The sequence below is a fragment of the Enhydra lutris genome, unplaced genomic scaffold (genome assembly GCF_002288905.1).
Source record: "Enhydra lutris kenyoni isolate GAN:26980312 unplaced genomic scaffold, ASM228890v2 scaffoldscaffold34, whole genome shotgun sequence".
NCBI lineage: Eukaryota > Metazoa > Chordata > Mammalia > Carnivora > Mustelidae > Enhydra > Enhydra lutris.
The window spans coordinates 9,456,592-9,477,350 of NW_019154118.1; the positions used below are offsets into that span (position 1 = coordinate 9,456,592).

General features: G+C 49.6%; 1 protein-coding gene across 3 annotated transcripts in view; it reads left to right on the forward strand.

Annotated features, from left to right (window-relative positions):
* Nucleotides 1-18,452, forward strand: part of LOC111153837 (fasciculation and elongation protein zeta 1) — a 38,983-nt gene extending 20,531 nt beyond the window's left edge. Inside the window, exons 3-9 of one of the 3 annotated variants that reach the window (XR_002641045.1) lie at nt 4,472-4,558; nt 6,671-6,839; nt 9,242-9,513; nt 10,282-10,362; nt 12,143-12,169; nt 15,680-15,745; nt 17,965-18,452. Coding sequence is in view for 2 of the 3 variants with exons in the window: in XM_022513095.1 (XP_022368803.1) it covers nt 4,472-4,558; nt 6,671-6,839; nt 9,242-9,513; nt 10,282-10,362; nt 12,094-12,169; nt 15,680-15,745; nt 17,965-17,981 (768 nt within the window). In the remaining variant the exon portion in view is untranslated. Of the gene's footprint in view, nt 1-4,471; nt 4,559-6,670; nt 6,840-9,241; nt 9,514-10,281; nt 10,363-12,093; nt 12,170-15,679; nt 15,746-17,964 lie in introns of all 3 variants that reach the window. The other 2 variants (XM_022513096.1, XM_022513095.1) reach the window with 2 other exon arrangements.
* Nucleotides 18,453-20,759: the final 2,307 nt, after the last annotated feature.

The following is a 20,759-nucleotide window of genomic DNA, read 5'->3' on the forward strand; positions in this document are numbered from 1 at the left end:
TTCAGTAGGGTTTCAGAAGGAAGAGGAGATAAACGTATGTGCTCAATCCCCTAAGTGTCTTCCTTCTGTTATTAAAAAAATGGAGAGCACCCAGGTGGGTTAAGCATCTGCCTTCGGCTCAGGTCATGATCCCAGGGTCCTGGGATCGAGCCCCACATCGGGCTCCCTGCTCAGCAGGGTGTCTGCTTCTCCCTCTCCCTGCATGCTCTCCCTCTCTCTCTTTCTTTCTTTTTTTTTTTTTAAAGATTTTATTTATTTATTTGACAGAGAGAGAGATCACAAGTAGGCAGAGAGACAGAGAGAGATGAGGAGAAGCAGGCTCCCTGCTGAGCAGAGAGCCCGATGCGGGACTCGATCCCAGGCCCCTGGGATCATGACCTGAGCCGAAGGCAGAGGCTTAACCCACTGAGACACCCAGGCGCCCTGTCTCTCTCTTTCTTGTTCTTTCTTTCTCTCAGATAAATAAATAAAATCTTTAAAAAAAATGGGAATGCGGGCCCACTTAAAAAATGGTGTACTGATGTGGATGATAGAAGAAAGACAATGTGGAACCTCTATTCAGAGACCCATCATGGAGAAAAAGGCATTGACCTTACATTAAGAGCTTGGGGAAAAACAAGTATATTCTTATATTTTTAGGTCAAACTAATATGCTCGAGTTATGTAATATTATTATTTACAGCTCTCCACACTTACTGGATTTTTCAGTTTATCAATATTCTGTCCTTGGCTTATATAAAAGATAGTCTCTTTTATCCCTGTTACTGTGATTAAGAGCAGGTGGTGGTTGTCTTGGACAAGAGGAAGTCAAGTCTGGACAGTGAGTCCAGGCCTTCTGTTTTCCAGGTAACTGAGCAGCTAAGTTGTGTGTGGAGTTGGACTGACTGTAGGAGGTGATCGTGCAACCATTCTTCTCGCTTTCATTATTTGTTCATTAATTCTTTCCAGAAACGTCTGTTGTCTACATGCTATTTGCTATGCTCTGGTGCGTCTCACTGTGGGGATTCAGAGACACTGACTTAACCTCACACAGATGTTTCCCGGTTGTTCACAAGCATGAAGGGATGTAGTTGTCCTTTCCTTGGGCTGGGTGCCTGCCGTGGACTTTTTTTTTTTTTTTTTAACTTGTTGAGTGAAGGTGAAAATGGATCTTTGTTTTCTTAATTTTGGTCAAGAAGGAACCACCTATGTGGAACAACTGTGATAAGGGGAGGGAAATACAAGGCAGTGGAGACTCCCTTTCTTGTGAATAGAATCTTCTGGATTGCTCTGGTGAGAGCCCACGGCTAACAGTCGCTATTGAACACAAGGACTCAGCGTCATTTTAGTCCTCACACAGACTTTGTGCGGCAAGATTTAGTGGCAGTTAGGGCCCAGGGAAGATTCCCTCATTTACTGTCAAGCTTTAAGCTACCACATCACAGCCCTAAGGGCACACCCTTTACGGAAAGCAGAAGGAAGAAACAGCTTGCCAGGGAGGAAGATGGCCAGAACTTTTCTGCCTCTAGGTCTTCTCTCCTCCGTTCTGGAAAGAAGTCTCTTGGAAGAATGATAATTCTTGGAAGAGCCATAGTTCACTTCTACAGTGTGGAACCAACTTGAGTTTCAGTCTACAGAGAAATTCAGCCCCAGATGACCTGGCCTGCGGGCTGTTTGTGGCTTTAGCCTTCTCATTGTCACCTGAGAGGGTAAAGGAACTCCCTGTGGCGATTTCTAGGTCTCTGTCATATATTAAGAATAAGAGTAGGGGCACCTGGGTGGCTCAGTGAGTTAAGCATCTGCCTTCAGCTCAGGTCATGATCCCCAGGGTCCTGGGATCGAGCCCCGCATGGGGTTCCCTGCCCAGTGGGGAGCCTGTTTCCCCCTCTCCCTCTGCCTGTTGCTCTGCCTGCTTGTGCTCTCTGTCGAATAACTAAAATCTTAACAAAAAATTTTTTAATAAAAAAAAAGAGTAAGAGTATACATACACTCTTCCCCCTGCCTAAGTGTGTGTGTGTAAATCACATAATCCTATCCATATATATAAATGGCATCATCTTTCAAAGTTCTTTCTCTTTTCTTCTGTTAATCCCCATCCAGCTTTATACTCTCTGCACAAGATACTGTCACGATAAGGAAGGGCAGGTTGGCAGGTCGGGATCCTCTCAGCGGCATGTGTAAGAGGAGAGGGCTCACTGAGAAGTGACAGAGGGGTCAGGGAGGAACAGTCTTCGAGATCTGGGAGGAAATGTGGGAGGAGCCTGGAGAAGCGCCAAGGGACAAGAACAGGAGACCTAGGGAGGGAGGAGGAAAGGCCAGATACAGGTTGGGTGTGGTGAAAGCAGAGGCAGGGGTTGTCCACACTGGGGAGACGGAAGGAGCCCGGGCTTCCTTTAAGTACTTGTGTTTGCTTCTCTTTCTTTCTTTTTTTTTTTTCTTAAAGAGTTTATTTATTTATTTGACAGAGATCACAAGTAGGCAGAGAGGCAGGCAGAGAGAGAGGAAGGGAAGCAGGCTCCCTGCCGAGCAGAGAGCCCGATGCGGGGCTCGATCCCAGGACCCTGGGATCACGACCTGAGCTGAAGGCAGTGGCTTTAACCCACTGAGCCACCCAGGCGCCCCTGTTTGCTTCTCTTTCTATTTTACTTCTTAGTGGCACACTTCTGAGGTCTGAGGAAGCGTGGGGTAGGTGCAGCTCCCACAATCCTAGAACTCAGGGAAACTTAGCAGTGATTATAGGTCATTTTCGGGTCTTTTTTCACCCAAGCCTGACAAGTCAGACCTGTAGGCTTTGTGCCAGAGACGGGGAGAGGAGAGACAGCTCTAAGAGGGCTCCATGCACCTCCATTCAGGTTCAATAACATTTAAAAATGACAAGATGGGTCTATCCCTACAAGCTTCCTCTCCGCCTTCCGCCAGGAACTCAGAGGGAAGACCTCCTGAAGGGGGGTGGTTTAGCTCAACGATGCTCTACTAACAGTGGAAACTGGCCCTGTCTCAGAAAGACCGTCCATCTTTAGAATACACTTATTGTCCGGCACCCCCCACCCCACCCCCAAAATTTCTGGTTATAGACTAACACTTGCTTATAAAAAAGAATCCTAACAGAAAATGAGGAACTCTGTTTCTCCCAGGGTGACTTCCAACGCAGGCCTTTTTGGCCCCGAGAAAGTTTGCCCTAGCCGTGTAGTCATGAACAAACCGAGGTTCCAGGGGCTTCGGTTGGCAGAGTGGGGAGTGCGGAAGCCAGGCGACTACCACCGGTGGTACACCTGGCAGAGAGAGGAGCATATGGGTTCGCCAGCAGAAATAGATGTCACCATCTGGCATACAAGCCCCTCGGATGATCCCATTACCTCCCTGCCCTACCCCTTACCCAGGTGGAGCGCAGATGGCATTTAAGATGCACTTGATTAATTTTTTTAATGACAGAGTCCTGGTTTTAAGCAAACCTAGATAGAAGGTGATGTGTTTTGTTAGGCATGTCTGGCAAGGTGGAGCTCAAAGGCTAGGGGAGAAGTTCCTAAGGATGGCTTATCTCTGACATGGTTGCTCGGGAGGGAACTGGGCGTCTTCTGTTGGAAGAGCAGAAGCGTAATCCCAGGAAAGCGGCCCATCAGCAAGCCAGCTAACCATGAGCAAGTCCAATTGGTTCCTGGATGAGAGGTGTCTTTGCAGAATGATTTCCTGGAGGCACCCCTCGCCAGCCCCTAAATGACTTTCAGATCGGACTTCTGGACATAGACAAATTGTTGGGTGGCTTAGGGGTTGATTTTGTGCAGGATTTGAACATAAATGCCGGGCAGTGGCCATTTGGGATATGGTTAGGAAAGCCAGATGTGCTGTGAATATCTTGTTGGATTGCAACATCCAGACTCTCAGTGGTTGTGAACTTCCAGAATCTTACTTGGCACTGTGGGATCTCTGAGGAATGGGACACCTGTTTTGATATTGTTGTTGTTGTTTTGTCCGGGCCTCAGTTCACGTGGTCGGGTTGTTCCCTGGCACGTTTCATGTAGCTTCAGCACCCCCTTCAGCAGCCGTGACCTCACACCTAGATTCCCGTCACAGGGTGGCCTTGTGTCCAGTCCAGTCAAAGCTTGACTCTTTGGACTGGAACAACCCACCCTTTAAAATGCCTCAACCAGTGCACTCTGGAAACAGCCCCCCAGATTGAAATTCCTCGTCTAAGTAAGAGAGGCTTCGATGCAGGAAGGTATCACTCACCCTGTTCATGCAGGGACGACCCATCTGTGGGCTAAGGAACAGTGCTCCTTCCTTTGAGTCAGATGCTCTTGCTGGACTCGGGGAGGCAGAAGGGGTATGTTTGGAATTGGATGAAACTCTGGGCATCTCTTCAGATTCCCTCCTCACACAGCGGATGGCCGGATGGGCCTCTCAGTCCGTGTCGTCTGTTCTAGAGACCAGACAGTAAAGAGAACCCTAGTTCTGCTGATGATCAATCAGAATTCCACGCCCCACCCCCCTTCAGATCCATGAGAAAGAAGAGGAAGAGTTCAATGAGAAGAGTGAACATGATTCTGGTATCAATGAGGAGCCTCTACTCACAGCAGATCAGGTATGAATGTTTATCTTGGTTCTTGGGACTTTTTGTTCTTTGGATCAAGAAAAAGTCTGAGTACATACGTGTCGTGTCCATTTAAAGCAAAAGACAAATGTATGGTCTCATGGTTGCCTGGGTTGATGACTTGGAGTGTCTTTGGTAAGGGAATTCATTTCTCTCTAGGCCTCAGTTTACCCACCTGCAGTAAATAGGAACATAATTCCTGACCCTTGGGTTGGGCAGGACTCATGTTTGATTATAGCCAGAGATAGGTCCGGTGTTGACTGGCTTCAGTTCTTGCTAAGCCTCAGAGTACAATCTCATTAAGTGAGTTGGGAGAAATCAGGAGAGGGAGACAAACCATGAGAGACTGTGGACTCTGAGAAACAAACTGAGCGTTTTGGAGGGGAGGAGGGCTGGGGGTTTGGGTGAGCCTGGTGGTGGGTATTAAGGAGGACATGTATTGCAAGGAGCACTGGGTGTGGTGCATAAACAATGAATACTGGAACGCTGAAAAGAAATAAAATGGAAAAAAAAGAGTCAAGACACTTAAATGAGGGTCCCAAAGACTTATTCTTGCAAAAATAGAGGTGACAGTTGAGGCTTTTGTACGATGGGTATTTTCTCATATTTCACAGAATACCCAAAATGCTGAGCCTTCCAAAAGGAGTCTTAATGGACAGTTGTGACTTTGTTTAATTAAAAAAAAAAAGATAGTGCTTGACATTTGATTGAATTAGTTAAATGTTGGCTTTAGTCATTTATTACTTAGGAGGGAATCATCTTGGGTCTCTGGATTCTTTTTTCAACTTTTTGGTCAATGAATATTTCTGGGCAACTTTTTGAGCAGGAACCATACAAGGTTTTCACAGAGTAGTTCCGAAAAAGCTCCACCAGGAGCCTGTGGTGCCAGAAAGCACTTTTCGGCCAAAGGAACTCTTTCAGATCTGAGGCAAAAAGGTGGGATATAAACAGGTAAGGGTCAAGAGATTGAAGGGCACCAGATGAAAAGAGAAGAGGGCCTGACAGCTCTTCTTGTGAACTGTAGGAGAAATGCAATTCAGTGATCCAAGGTTAGCGAGAAGTTCTCTGTGAGAGAAGGAGAAAGTCAGCCGTAAAATTTCTGAAGGGGGCTTGTCGTTTGCTTGCATTTTATAAATGGCTTTCAGGAAGCAAAGACTAAGTATTCCCCAAATTTGCTGAATGGAAGTGAGAAGGTGTGGGAATAAAATAGAAATTGCTCTTAAGGCAGGCACCCTAAGTCCTCTTGTCCTTGGTCCAGCTGATGTGAAGAAGCCGGCCTCAGAGAGCACCAGGCCGAGGGGCCTGGAGCCTGAACCCGTCACAGAATCAAGGACAGACAAATGCATGAGTGCCCTGTCGTGACCAGACATCCATGGACGCCTTTCAGACTGTCTTTGCTTCTTCCATTTTCTTTATGTGTCAGCAGTTAATGAACAGAGCGGCTCTCCTGTCTTCCTCTGGCAATCCTTTGATTTAGCTCTCTCTTCTAGGAACAGATCCCTAGTAAGAGCGGAGATTACAGCTGGGTTCCTTGGTTCCTTTCTGTTTTCCAGACCCCACCTATCCTTTTGTTATTTTAGCTTCTTGTTTGGCATTTGTGGCTACGCAGCTTTAGCTCCTACCTAGGAGAATTCTGGAGAAATTTCCTCTACCTAAAAAAAAAAAAAAAGCCTCCCCATTTTGAGTTGGTCTAGGAACCACGTAAGCACTGTAACAATTAATGGGCTGGGTTTTGTGTTAAAGTTGGGGGGATAATTATTTCCCACTTAGAAATAAAGTGCTCAGCACATTGAAGTCAATGTTCCCTTCCAGGCAGCTCTGCTTTGGTTCCCGAAAGAGGAGTTTATTTCCAATAAAGCACTCATCTAAATGGTGTTCTTGGAAGAGATTTCCCATTTTAGAGCGCTTTACATTAATGGAAGAGTGTATGTAAGCCTTTGGTCAGATCTATTTTTATTATTATTCAATATTTATTAAATAACAATATTGCTTTAGGAATCTTATAGGCAGCAAATTAGAAATATCCTTAACTGACCCAAATCTGAGCTGGGATGTCCCCCCGGCAGAGACCAGAGTTAGCACTCTCTTGCGTACCTTCTTCAGGTGATTGAGGAGATCGAGGAAATGATGCAGAACTCCCCAGACCCTGAGGAAGAAGAGGAGGTCCTGGAAGAGGAGGATGAGGGAGAAACCTCCTCCCAGGCAGACTCGGTCCTCCTGCAGGAGATGCAGGCCTTGACCCAGACCTTCAACAACAACTGGTCCTACGAAGGTGAGGGGCCTGGCGGGTGGCCTTGCCCGGGATGGACCCTCCTGCCTGTGGGCCGGGCCGTGGGCACCCGCTTCACACGTACCTAGTCGGACCCCCAACCCAGGGAGTTGGCAACCCTTTCCCTATTGGGCGTCAGGAGAGAAGTTAGCAAATTTTGGGGGTGGGGGGAAAGGCAATCGAGCCCAGTCAAAATGGTAAAACCAAGCAAAGGTGAAGATGAAAGCAGAATGAGCAGAAGAAATCGGAACCCTTTGTCCAAAACGAGGCTCCCATGAGATCAAGGAAAAAGGTAATGATCATGATAGCTGGTATTTCTGGAAAAATCTCTATGTGCCAGACCAGTTCTAAGGGTCTCTGTGCGTCATCTCATTTCATCCCCACCCCAGCTCCATGCGGTTGGGGTAGTCGAGGGTGCTGAGAGGCGAGGTGGCTTGTTGGATGCCACTGTTGGGGAAATAGAACCACCCAGAAAACCTCCCTTCCCGGGGAGGAGGCACATGTGTGGGCCGGCGGGGACTTAGAAACACGGCAGAGGGAAGGCGGGCCGGGCATGTGACGAGGTCCGAACACGGGTGAAAATGGAGGCTGTCTGAGGAACCGAGACTCTGTGGCTCTTAAGAGCAGAGGCCGGGCGAGGGCAAAAGCTGAAGGAATGTGCTCGCGATGACGGGGCTGATTTGGCTACGGAGCTCTATTCAGGCTGTTCTCAGCCACACAAAGGCCCCAAACATAGCCACGCTCTACGAAGACTCAGGAAAACAGCTCAAGTGCACAGGGACATGGCAAGGGCAGAAGGAGGGGGACAGCTCCAAAGAGCAGAATAAAGGGGAAGGGTGAACCAAGTCAGCAAATCCACAGGCCATGGCAGAAACAGAACAGAGAAGTAAAATGGGTGCTGCGGCAGAAACAAAAGATGTTAGAAAGGGACAAATTTGAGAAGATGCTCACTCTCCCGCCCCCCAGATCTTTTTGTTTGTTTGTTTGTTTGTTTTGTTTTTGTAGGCTCCATGCCCTCCGTGGGGCTTGAACTCGTAACCTTGGGATGGAGAGTTGCAGGCTCTACAGACTGAGCCCACAGAGGCACTCCCCACCCCCCACCCCCAATCTATTTTAAATGAAGAAATCTGAGGGGATAAGAATTTACGACAAAGTTACCTGTATCCCATTATCTCAGCTTCCTTTCCCTTTTCCCTGACAGCAGGCTCGGTACTGACCAGCCTGGATATGCTTTTCAGCCTGTGGTCCCAGTCAGCCGCACGTTTCCCTTGTTTCTTGAATTTCTGCACTGCTGTGTGGGACTGTGGGGTGAAGGGGGCCTCAGACCCCTGTGCTGAGATTGCTGGCTGGCTAGAGCTTGATCAGTTCTTGGGACAAACACCATCTCTCTCCTGCTTTGCGGCACATATGCCCAAAACCTCCTCTGAATGTTTTCTCCCCCTGATCCTTGACCCATTTTGCACCAGGAATATCAGAGACACAGAGGAAAACTAGGAAGAGGAAGAAGGGATCAAAAAGTCACATGCCTGTGCATGCACATTTTTTTTTAAAGATTTTATTTATTTGACAGAGAGAGAGATCACAAGCAGACAGAGAGGCAGGCAGAGGGGGAGTGGGGAGCAGACTCCCCACTAAGCAGAGAACCCAATATGGGGATTGATCCCAGGACCCCGAGATCATGACCCGCGCCGAAGGCAGAGCCTTAACCCACTGAGCCACCCAGGCGCCCCTGTCCGTGCACTATTTTATTTTATTTTTTTAAAAGATTTTTATTTATTTATTTGACAGAGAGAGATCACAAGTAGGCAGAGAGGCAGGCAGAGAGAGAGGAGGGGAAGCAGGCTCCCTGCCGAGCAGGGAGCCCAATGCGGGGCTCAATCCCAGGATCCTGGGATCATGACCTGAGCCGAAGGCAGAGGCCCTAACCCACTGAGCCACCCAGGCACCCCTCTGTGCACATTTTAAAAAACGATTTTATTTATTTATTTGTTAGAGAAAGAGAGAGCACAAGTAGGGGGAGAGGCAGGCAGAGCAGGCAGAGGGAGAAAGAAGGAGGCTCCCTACTGAGCAAGGAGCCCAACAGCATGGGGCTTGAACCCAGGACCCTGGGATCATGACCTGAAGTCAAAGGCAGATGCTTCACCGACTGAGCCCCCCCAGGTGTCCCTGTCCATGCACATTTTTGTGAATGGAGTCCATGGGTTTCTTCTTCCTCTTCTGTTATCCTGAGAGTGGTGTTCACTTTGGCCGTTGTATATGGGTCCCTTCCTTCCTGAAGATGCCCCTAAATTCCCCGTCCTGTAAGGAGGTGGGAGGGGTCCCCTTGGGAGACACGGCCCCAGGAGCCATCCAGTGGGCTCTGGCTCGGATGCAGTGGTCACCTGCGGGTCGGTCTCCCCCTGCAGGTCTAAGGCACATGTCTGGGTCGGAGCTGACCGAGCTGCTGGACCAGGTGGAGGGCGCCATCCGGGACTTCTCAGAGGAGCTGGTGCAGCAGCTGGCCCGCCGGGACGAGCTGGAGTTCGAGAAGGAAGTGAAGAACTCCTTCATCACGGTGCTTATCGAGGTTCAGAACAAGCAGAAGGAGCAGCGGGAACTGATGAAGAAGAGGCGGAAAGAGAAAGGTCTGAGCCTGCAGAGCAGCCGGATAGAGAAGGGAAACCAGATGCCTCTCAAGGTACGTGAAGCCCCGCCGCGGGCAGAGGAGGTGTGCCCGGCCTCCGGTCCTCGCCATGTCCAGCCCCAGTACCAAGCCTGCGCAGGACCCGTAAGCAGACCTGGACTGAGCAGGGGCTGTGAGCAGGACCGTGGGCAAACAGTAGGGCTGTAAAGAGAAAGGCGGCCCCCCTTTCTCTTTCCTCCTCTTGAGGACATCGGTCTGGCTGGGGGACACTGGACGTGGACACTGGAAAATACTTGTGTGTGGCCTGTGCTCCCTGAGGCAAGACCTTAGAAAGAGGGGGGAAGACAGTTAGTACTGAGGGGCGCTGTGCCTGGGACTCAGGTTAGCATCCGGGCTACTCATCCTGACTGCTCTCCTTAGGATGGCGGGAGGGGGTTGCAAAAAGTAGCTTTAATTACATCTGCCCTTCCCAGTGGCCGGACATTTTGTTTTCCCCTTTAAGATGCTGTGTCATCGTCTGTCCTAGGCATACGGGCCTGCTTTATTCCCTGTCCACGACGAGGCTGAAGGGAGGAAACCAGGGAAGGGCAGGGAGACCCATTGCCCCGAGGGACTGACTAAGATAAGAGTCTTTGAGACTCGACTGTTGGTTCTTGCAAAGCTCAGCCTTAAGTTTTGGCCCATTGGTTAGCCCAGGTGTTATCTGGGACAGGGGGAGGCCGGCGGGTCTGGGTAGCTTAGGGAGGACACCCAAGTCCCCGGGGAGCGATGACTATGGAGCAGGAAGCATTCGTTCTTGAGCCCCGCCCATCCTTTCCCCAGCGTTTCAGCATGGAAGGCATCTCCAACATTCTGCAGAGCGGCATCCGCCAGACCTTCGGCTCCTCAGGGACGGACAAACAGGTACCTGCAATTCCCAGGCTCCCAGCTTTCCTCCTGACCCTTGCCCCCTAGCCTTCCCTGCAGAACAGGGTGTGGTGATTCACTAGAATTATCCCAGCCCTCGGGCAAAGGGAGGTTTACCATCTTCTTCCACTCATTTTCTTCTTCTTCCTCTTTTTTTTTAGATTTTATTTATTTGTTTGACAGAGAGAGAGAGATCACAAGTAGGTACAGAGGCAGGCAGGGAGAGAGAGGGGAGGCTCCCCGCTGAGCAGAGAGCCTGATGTGGGGCTCAATCCCAGGACCCTGAGATCATGACCTGAGCCGAAGGCAGAGGCTTAACCCACTGAACCACCCAGGTGCCCCCTTCTTTTTTTTTTTTTTTTAAATTTAACTTGTTTATTTCGGATAGAGTGAGAGAGAGCATGAGCGCGAGCAGCAGTGGGGTGTGGGCAGAGGGAGAGGGAGAAGCAGGGAGCCCGATGCGGGAGTTGATCCCAGGATACTGGGATCGTGACCTGAGCCAAAGCAGGCACGTAGCCGACTGAGCCACCAGGTGCCCCATCATCTTCTTCCACTCTTAAGAAGGAACAGTGTCTTTTAAAGGGTGAACTGGGTTTTGTTTTGTTTTGTTTTGTTTTGAGCTGTTGCCAAGCCCTTAGGGGCAAAGATGAGTAAGTCCTGGGCTCTGCGCTCATGAAGTGCATAATCTGATAGAAGGGACAAGCTTGAGATCGTGGAGAGAGCGCACGTAATTGTGTACGTGTTAGACATCTTTGTAGCTGAATCCTAAGGGTGAGAATTATGGCACTGCGGCACGGGAGGACATTCTGGGAACATGGAACCCGCTCCCCTCATTTTGTAGCTGTGAGAACTAAGATCTGGAGAGATTAGGTCTTCTCTCAAGACCCCACCGCTAGGGGCAGAACCAAGACCAAAAAAGAAGTCTTCTGGTGTTTGAGCTGCAGCTCTTCTCACTCAGTCCCCCAGGCTACCCCTCCCACCCCCTCCCACCGCCCGACCTTCAGGATCTCTCGGGCACCCTGTTCTTGGGCCCCACGGGGCCAAGATGATCTTGTTGTAGAAGCACCTCATATCCAGCAGAGGGAGCAAACCCAACGTCCAAGACCAAGGGTGGGGTTGAGGGTCTCTCCCCCGTCATTTTTGACAAAAGAGAGATTGTTCGATTTCATATTGCCTGCCCAAGCACACAAAAGTATAATCTCCCTTTAGAATGTTCTCTGCGCTCAGCCTGAAGGAGAAAAAACTCCCCAGGATTCCTAAATATCCAGGAGCTTCTGGTTGTCCGAAGAATGTGTTTGATGGAATGGAGGGCTGATATGGGAAAGTCTTACTTTTAGGGACTTTCTTTCTTTCTTTCTTTTTTTTTAAGATTTTATTTATTTATTTGACAGAGAGAGAGGAAGGGAAGCAGGCTTCCCGCTGAGCAGAGGGCCCGACGCGGGGCTCCATCCTAGGACCCTGAGATCATGACCTGAGCTGAAGGCAGAGGCTTTAACCCACTGAGCCACCCAGGCGCCCCTTTCAGGGATTTTCGCCAGAGACAGGAAGGGGTCCCGAGGCAGGGGTGTGCAGAGCATCATGGGTGTTGCTGTGCCTGTCAACTTCCATGGAGCACGTTGGGGAGAGACCATCACAGTCCCCGTGCGAATTGTCCACACATCTCACCCTCGGAGGGACCACACTTGTATTTCCAGCCCTGCCTGGCATGTTTGTATGTTTGTCTCGTAGTATCTGAACACGGTCATCCCTTATGAGAAGAAGGCCTTGCCCCCGTCAGTGGAAGATCTCCAGATGCTGACAAACAGTGAGTTCCTCTCATCCTCAGAGAGACGGGTCGCCCACTCCCATCCCTCCCTCCCCATGAGGGGCAGCGTTAGATGGGTGGGAACGGGCTCCGTGTCCCTGTGTCACTCCTCCCCTGAGTGGGGGCAAAGCTACAGTGCTCTGCAGTGGCACCCAGAGCCATCTTGTTGTGTCGCTGTTTCCTTGTAAAGGGCAAAGCCTTGCCAGGAAGGAATGAGCTGGTGGAAGAGGTTGGGGGCGGGTGGGGGCTCACCCCACAGTGCTCAAAGCCTTGCCTTCTCCACCTTGTCTGTTCTCTTGGCAACAGCTTGCTGTTGCTTTGTCCCACCTATGGCCCCACAGCAGGAGGCGTGGTGGATGGGGCTGGCTGCATTTTTTAAGGAGCAGCAAGGTTTCTTGGGTGGCAGGAGTGGGGGACAGGAAAGAATAGTTTTCCTTCCAGGAAACGACTGCCTCCTCTCCTCTGCTTTGGCTCTATTGTCAAATATTAACAAATATCCTGAGTGATGGGAGAAACCCGTGTGTGACAAAGAGCCCTCTGTAGGCAAAATCTCTTCATGTACATCAAACACAACAACCCCCAAAAGGCTGGGGGCTCTTGGTATTAGCCATCAGTGTCAGCCTGATTCTTTTAGGAAGAGAAAAATCTGAGGCTGTGACGGGGTGGCAGGCGCAGTGAATCACAGGAACGTCCATCTCCCTGGCAACCGTGAACTGCGCGGAGTGACAGAGTCACCGGGCCTGTCCAGCCCAGGGGCGCCCTGCCTTTGCCTGGGAGGGAAGGGCTTGAGCATCAGGCTAGCGCGGGGGAGGGCAAGAGGAGCTTCTTCTGTTCTGCAGAGGCAGACAGACACCTGCTGCTCCCCTCCGCCTCCCCCCACCCCGGGCTATAAAGGTGACCGAACATTGTCATTGTTAATCAATCTGGGGACCGAAGCAGGCGGTTCTGGTAAACAGAAACCCTGGCCACATCCATGGATACAGCGTCCTTGAGAATCTGGAATTTTCAATTCAAAGTACCTTGGCATCTTCTTCACTCCTTTTAAACTCCTCTATTTGCATAAATATGCACTAAGACTTTTTTCCAAGGGAGCAGACAGAAACGAACTGACATTTATAGGTGTTTGTGTTTTCACAAGCAGTAAGCATTTGGAAAATAATTTGGACAGATTATGAAGGTTGATATATGTAAAGTACTCAATCATGGTTTTTTTTTTTTTAAAGGAAGAGCTATAAATTTATTACAGATACCCATTCAGGAATTCAGCGTGAAATCCTTTCATTTTAATTAAGAAACTGTGGGTTTATTTACATGTTTCAGGTCCGTTTAGAAAATTTTAATTGGAGTATTTCCATCATTTAGAATAGTTTGGAAATACAGAACAGTGAACAAAAGAAAATAAATAATTCATTGTCCCCTCCACCGTGGTTACTATTTTGGTGTTTTCAGCCATAATGTTTTATGTCTTCTCCACATACTTGGGATTATACTGGCTATAAAATTTTCTATCATGATTTTAGTCATATCAGTTAACATTTGGTTAACATTCTTTTTATGGCTCTCTCTTCTATCATGTGGGTACACCACATTCCAATATTTTATTCTTTTTAAAAGAAAAAACTGCCATCTTTCCTGAATGTGAATTCTGCAGCAGGTTATAAAAGCTTTCTTTTTTTTTGGCCAGTCCTTTGGCCATTCCTCTGTGAATGTCTCTTCTTTATTCCTGAACCAAGGGTGCAGGCCCTGGACCAGCTCTTGGGACCAGACAACTCCTATACATTTTGGATTTTGGCAATAAACTTAGATGCATATTGGCTGAAAACAAGGGTTGCATTTTTATAGCTGTCTTCTTCTTCTTCTTCTTCTTTTTTTTAGAATTTTATTTATTTACTTGAGAAAGAGAGAGAGGGAGAGAGCATGCATCAGCATGGGGAGGGACAGAAAGAGACGCCCCACTGAGCAGAGAGCTGGAGGTGGGGCTCGATCCCAGCACCCTGGGATCGTGACCTCAGTCGAAGGCAGATGCTTAACCCACTGAGCCACCCAGGCGCCCCCCAGAGCTGTCTTCTTGGAGTGGCATTTGGTGCGCCCATATTCACTTGTAAAGTCCTTGCAGCCTGTTAGGTTGACATGAATACACATCTAAAACTACAGAAGAAATAAAAGAAACCAAGACCTGGAGGGCCCCAGTTCCAGGCTCTTTCCTGCCCCGGGACCTGGCCACTAACTCACGCCGAAGTGAAGCGAGGCAGAGGTATCAGGAGAGAGCTGAGCCGTAGAACAGGATGGAGATCCGTCCCCTTTACTGCCGAGGCTGCCTCCTCCTGGTGGCCGGTGCCGGCTGACCTTTCTTGCTTTCTCTGCTTGCAGAAAAGCAAAACGTACTCATTGAAGAAGACCAGACCCTGCAGAAATAGGGTATAGAAAGGAACATCCCCTGTGGTCTCGCACCCAGAGATAATCAGTCTTAACAGATTCACGCACATTCTTCCAGACCTTTTCTATGAATATTAGCATTTATTTATTCATTCCCAAGCTAATCCACGATGCCCTGCAGCCTTCTTGCTTCACGGGTAAATATGTCTTGTACCCATGAATCTCTCTCCTTTTTCACAGAGGTCTCTAAGACTACGGGGGATAGATACACCGTGGCTTCTTTAAAGCCGTGTGTGATGCAAAATCCTGCACTCTCTCCTGCCCGTGTTTTTTGATATTGTAAACAAAGTCCAACAACATTCTTAAAAGATTTTCTACAGAGCTGACTTCCACAATATGAATTATGAACATGAGAAAGCGGCACCTCGTTTAATAACAGAAAAAACTATTTTCAAAACTTCTATAAGAAAAGCCTTTACGCTTTCATAACTTCCCTCTTGTTTGCCTTGTATGTGTGTAAATCATCAGGAGTCTCAATGAGGAATCTATGAGCTCCTTGAGGGTCCGTAAGTCTTTTGCATTTCCACAAATTCTAGCACTGTGGTGGGCATAAAACAGAAAAAAAATCACGTGTTAAAATAAGTTCATTTGTTATTAATAAATAGGAATAATGATTTATAATCATAATCAGAGAAAATTTTCCAGTATCTGTTTACATGCATGGAATGTCTTTAAAGAGTTTTGTTGCTGATTCAATGATGGGATGACTGTTATTCTTAACATTTAGATTGCATCTGAAAGCTGATTCTTTTTTTTAATTGCTTTATTTCTTTTCATGCTTATTAAAGAGAGATACTTAGGAAATAACATGGAGATTATAGATGAGCAAAAAAAAAAAAAGTAAAAGATAAAAGAAAATAAAGTCACCAACAGGCCACTCTGATTTTTGGATGTATTCTACTCCATCAGCAGGTGGAGTGCTGATGCTTGACAGAAACTTCTAGATGTTTGCTCCATACTCAGTGATGTCTGGTTTCCTTTCTCACTCTGGGTTGGTGAGTTGTCAGTCTAGAAGTGACCTTTATGCCATGCTGGCATCTTGGCTCATCTCTCTCTCTCTCTCTCCTTCCTTAGTTCTCTTTGCCATGAAGGAGGATAATGAGAAGGTGCCCACTTTGCTAACGGACTACATTTTAAAAGGTGAGAGCAGCCCCACGGGGCCCCCGGAGCAGGGCTTCCTGGGGTTCCCTTCCCCAAGACTTCCCGCTGAAGGCAGGGAACCTGCTATGTTCCTCAGCCTTCCCAGAGCATCCCGCCAGGCCAGATGGCACTGGGTGCACAGGGCCAGGGTCCTCCAGTGGGCGATTGTGAGGCCTCCCAGGAATGGGGTTTTGTCTTTGCATGTTGCCAGGAGGCCTGAGAAGGGGATTCCTTCTCCCTGGAGGCACCAGAGCAACTCCACATTAGAGCTGCGGAACCAGCACGAGCCTGATTGTGAAAGTTCTGGAGAGTTCAGGCTATTTCATAGGGAAAAAACAGAGCCCGGGGCTACATTTACTGGTCTCAGCTGCTTGAAATCATGCCTAGCTACATCCTTTCCCGACTTTTGTTTCATCTTTTATTAAGGGAGCTGTTAACATCCGTAAAAGCCGAGTGACGAGAATAATGAACTCTCATGTACTTGTCCTGCTTCAGCGACCATGGATTCGTGGCCTATCTTGTTCACTCACACCCCTACCCAGCTTCTCCCCTCCGTATGATTTTGAAGCAAATCCAAACCATCAGTTTTCTTAATCTATAAGTATCTCAGTGTACATTTCTAAAACATAAAGACTCTTTTCAAAAACCTAACCACAATATTGTTATCACAACTAGAAAAATAAAAAAAGTCTCAATATCTTTGTCCAATCAGTGCTCACATTTCCCTGTTACATTTTCTCATCTGTTTGAATCAGGATCCAAGGGGAGCCCATACATTGCAATTGGATAATATCTCTCCTGAGTCTCTTTTTATATATATACAGGTTCCCCTTCCTTTCCTCTCGTTCCTTGAAATTTATTTCTTGGAGAAACCAGGCTATTTGCCCCATAGAATTTCCTTGTTTTGGCTTCTGCTTGTCAGTTGTGTCCCCATGGTTTAATTTAACATGTTCTTCCATTTTTCGTATTTCCTGTTAGCTGGCAGAGCCAGAGGCTGGATCAGACTCAGTCTCAAATCTTTTGATAAGCATTACATGATCAGTGGCGCTGAACTTCCATTAAGAGACACATATTCTCCGGTTGTCTTTCTTTCTGTGATGTTAATATCTGTATTAGTCTGCTCAGGCTGCTACAACAAAATAGCACCGGGGGTAGGGGGTATTGTTGGGGGGGGGATCACTTCAACAACAGAAATGTGTTTTCTCACAGTTTCAGAGGCTAGGAGTCCATGATCAAGATGCCAGAAGATCCAGTTGCTAGCGAGGGCTCTTTTCTTGGCTTGTAGACAGCCACCTTCTCGCTGTGTCCTCATGTGGCCTGTCCTGTGTGCACGTGAAGGGAGAGAATGAGGGCTCTCTGGTGTCTCCTCTTATAAGGACGATCAGAGCAGAGCGCCATCCTGTGACTCATTTACGATCACTTCCTTAGAGGTTCCGTCTCCAAATACAGCCGCACACGGGAATTTGGCTGGGGGCCCCGGACCCTCAGGCTGTAACAGTATCCACTGATGGTCATCCGTTATCTGGACTCTTGATTTCATTCGGCTTTGTCCACAAGCACATGCGACGCTGGGTACGCTTCCAGTAGGCTTGCGGATCTCGGATAAGAACCTCTGGGTGGTATTGTTTCCATAAGGATCAGAAAGATTAGTCTTAACTTTCTGCAGGAGGACTTCAGGCTAAACAATGGGAAGAACTTCTGCCTCTTAGAGGCTTTCAAAGCCAATTTCTCAAAGGAGGTCTGTGGAAATGGGTTGGGTAAGTCTGGGAGCCCAAGGGCTGGACCCCTTTCTCCACTGCGATCCACGGAAATGTCAGTGAATTCATAAAACTAGTTAACATTTACTGAGCACTTTCTGTTTGCTTCTGAACAACCCTGTGGGGTAGGCAGAGGCACTGTCTGTTGTACACATGGAGAACCGAGCGCGGAGATGTGGAGCCATTTCCCCAAGGTCGTAGAATTAGCACAGGCCGGATCCAGGGCTTGAACTCAGGCAGATAAGCACCAGAGACCAGATAGGCGCACCAGGCGGCCACCTTCCCGTCGTCTCTTCCTTCTTCCAGAAGGAAGACATGTGATGGCAGTCATTCCCTGGGTCCCAGGGGGGCGGGGGGCTCTCTGTTCAGGACGGGTCCGCCTCTGGGCCGGGCCCCCCCTGGACTGGCAGGTCCTGACTCGCGCTGGGCTTTGACCTCTCTCCTCTCTCCTTCTCTTTGCAGTGCTCTGTCCTACCTAACCTTGCCCTCTGGGGCAGCCTTGCCGCGGAGGTCACGGAGCAAGAGTCATTCCAACCCAGGGACTGCATGACACCACGTAACCTCCGACGTGTATTTAAACGTGTATAGCTTAACCTGGATTAAACATGAGCAAGCGCGCGGGGTCCTTTGCTGTTGGCTTCTAGTCCTAGTGATCATTGGATGCATGACCGAGGGGCAGGGCTGGGAGGCGCCTCTCCGCCCGCGGCGGAGGAAGGCAAGCGCCCTCCCGCTCACTGTGTAGTCTGGCTCCAGCCCTCGAAAACAGCTTACACTCTAAGACTAATTTTGAAATAAACCTTCATTTAATTAATATTCTTCATGGGCTCTGGAGCGTGGTGTGTCAACCCTGGAGAGAAAGGCGGCGGTGGGACTGCCTTGACCTGACGTTCCAGGGCTCACAGCAGATGACCGGGTGTTGAGGGACCCGAGCATGGGCCCTGAGGTGGGGCCCACGGGTACAGTCAGAAGGAGGAGGCCATCCACAGGCCCTCAGGATCTTGCGTGGCAACTTTAAGGGAGACATGCAATGTGTAAGAGGAACTGCTGGTGGTGGGGGTGTCAGACTAGAGGGGCCACGGGGACATTAGCAGATAAAAGAGGGTCTCAAGGAACAGCCCATACCTGCCACTGAGATGGCCACCCGGCCCTTACCAGCCCCTCCATGGCGACCTGGAGGCTCAGGAGCTGGAGGGAGTCAGCTGTGCTAAGCCATCCCAGCTCGGGGGATTGCGGCTCTGCCTGAACACCTCCAGTGACCTTGGGGAGTGGTGTCCTGTGGCTGACCGTACCCTCCCCTGCCCTTTCTGTAGCCCCAGAGGTCCTGCGCCCCAACTCCTGGATGCTGTCCTGGCCTTGGTGGCAGCAATGTCAGCCTTGATGACTGCCGTCTTCTTACCAGCATGCTGCCTTGATTTTGCCACAACCTGAACTTGGCTTCCATCTTCTGGCTTGAATAACAGTAGCCCCATGAATTCCCACAACCCTGTCTTTTTTCTTTCTTTCTTCTTCTTCTTCTTCTTCTTTTTTTTTTTGAATTTTATTTATTTATTTGACCAAGAGAGCACAAGCAGGGTGAGGGGCAGAGGCAGAGGGAGAAGCAGATGCCCTGCTGAGCGGGGAGCCTGATGCAGGACTCGATGACAGGACCCTGGGATCATGACCTGAGCCGAAGGCAGATGCTTAACGACTGAGCTCACCCAGGTGCCCCTCCACAGCTCTGTCTTAAAAACCTTTATCGAGCCCTTGCCATGTGCCTGCCACTGACACTATCCCATCGTAACCGAGTCTCACATCAGAGCGAGCCTCCGTGGCAGGAGGCCATAGTGTCGCCCAGGTTTTACGGGTGAGGAGACTGGCAAGCAGAGACTGTCGGAAGGGGTGGAGTCAGGCTGCCCCTTTCCACTCACTCTTCATACGGCGTTTGCTCTAACCAAACATGCCAAACGGAAAGCCAGACTTTATTATGTGGGCAACCCCACAGAAGGCTGCGGGTCGATGTGGATGACAATGGAATGCCTCGCCTCTCACTTCTTGGGCCCCTGCTTTTCTGGGAGCAGGACCACCGAGCAGGAGCTGTCCTACCTTGGGGTGAGGGGGGGGCCCTCCACCTCCAGGGAAGCTGCCCCTGTGCCTACAGGTCTAACTCAGGCATCCACCTAGAGCAGTATGTCTACACCTGTGGAGGCCTGGCTACTGGGGGGTGGGACGGGTTCCTGTGTACACCCTCAGGGGCCAACACACTGGCATGAGCCCCAGTGCTTTGGCACAAAGGGATGACTGCAGTTCTGTATTCACTGGCACTGTGGTCAAGGATGCCAGGGGTCACGGTGGGGCAGGGGGAGGGGGGCACCAGGTTATTTGCCGGCTGTGGGGTTTTTCACCCGCCTCAGCAAAAGGGAAGCAGAGAATCCTCCAGAGCTTTCCTTCCTGCCTTGTATTTGTCAGATCTGGGTCAGCCATTCCTTCCCCCCATGCATCCTGCCAGCAGGTGTCTGAGGCAGCAGAGACAAGCTAATCAAAGCTGCTGGCGGTTAAAAATAAATCCCAAGTGTCAGGGATGTGCTCCAGCTAGAGGAGGTGAGCGGGGAAAGGTGGGGACAGTGGTCCCTCTCTTCCCGCCTTTTGTCCCCATCAGCAAGCAGTCTTAGTGGGAATGTTCGGTCCCATTGTCATGGTTTTGCACTGTCCTTCCCTCTATCCTCGCTCCTGCTCGGCATGTGGTGTCCAGACCAGCAGCGCCGACAACACGGCGCTGCCCGTGAGAGACAAGCTCTCCAGGCAATCCGTGTTTGCCTCAAGGTCTGGAGAAGCTTTGCGAGGAGGCTGCGGTTGAGCGCAGGTGCAGTTCCAAGTGCACGCGGTTCCCCGCTCCCCGCGTTCACCGCGCCTCGTCCTTCCGGTTGTAGAAGCGCGGAGGCGGCACCCCGAGGTCGACCGGCCCTTGGGTCTGCGGTTGGCCCTGATGGCCAAACTCAAGTCCATCTCGGTTCCTTCCAGCGAATGGCGCCCCGCGTGGGTTGAGCCAAGGGTCACGTGACCACGACCTGGTAAGGACGCTCCAGTCATCGTTTATGTGGGGTCGAAACACCCAGTCCTGCTCACACAAAGCTGTTTTCCAAACGTTCCCTACCCTTGTCTCTCTTTCGGGAGGGACCCAGATGTGACAGCTCAGCCGGGAAAGCTAACAGGGGAGAGTGTTGTGGCCCCGATGTTTAGGGGATAAACTGGCTTTGAAAAATGAAATAGAGTTTTATCTG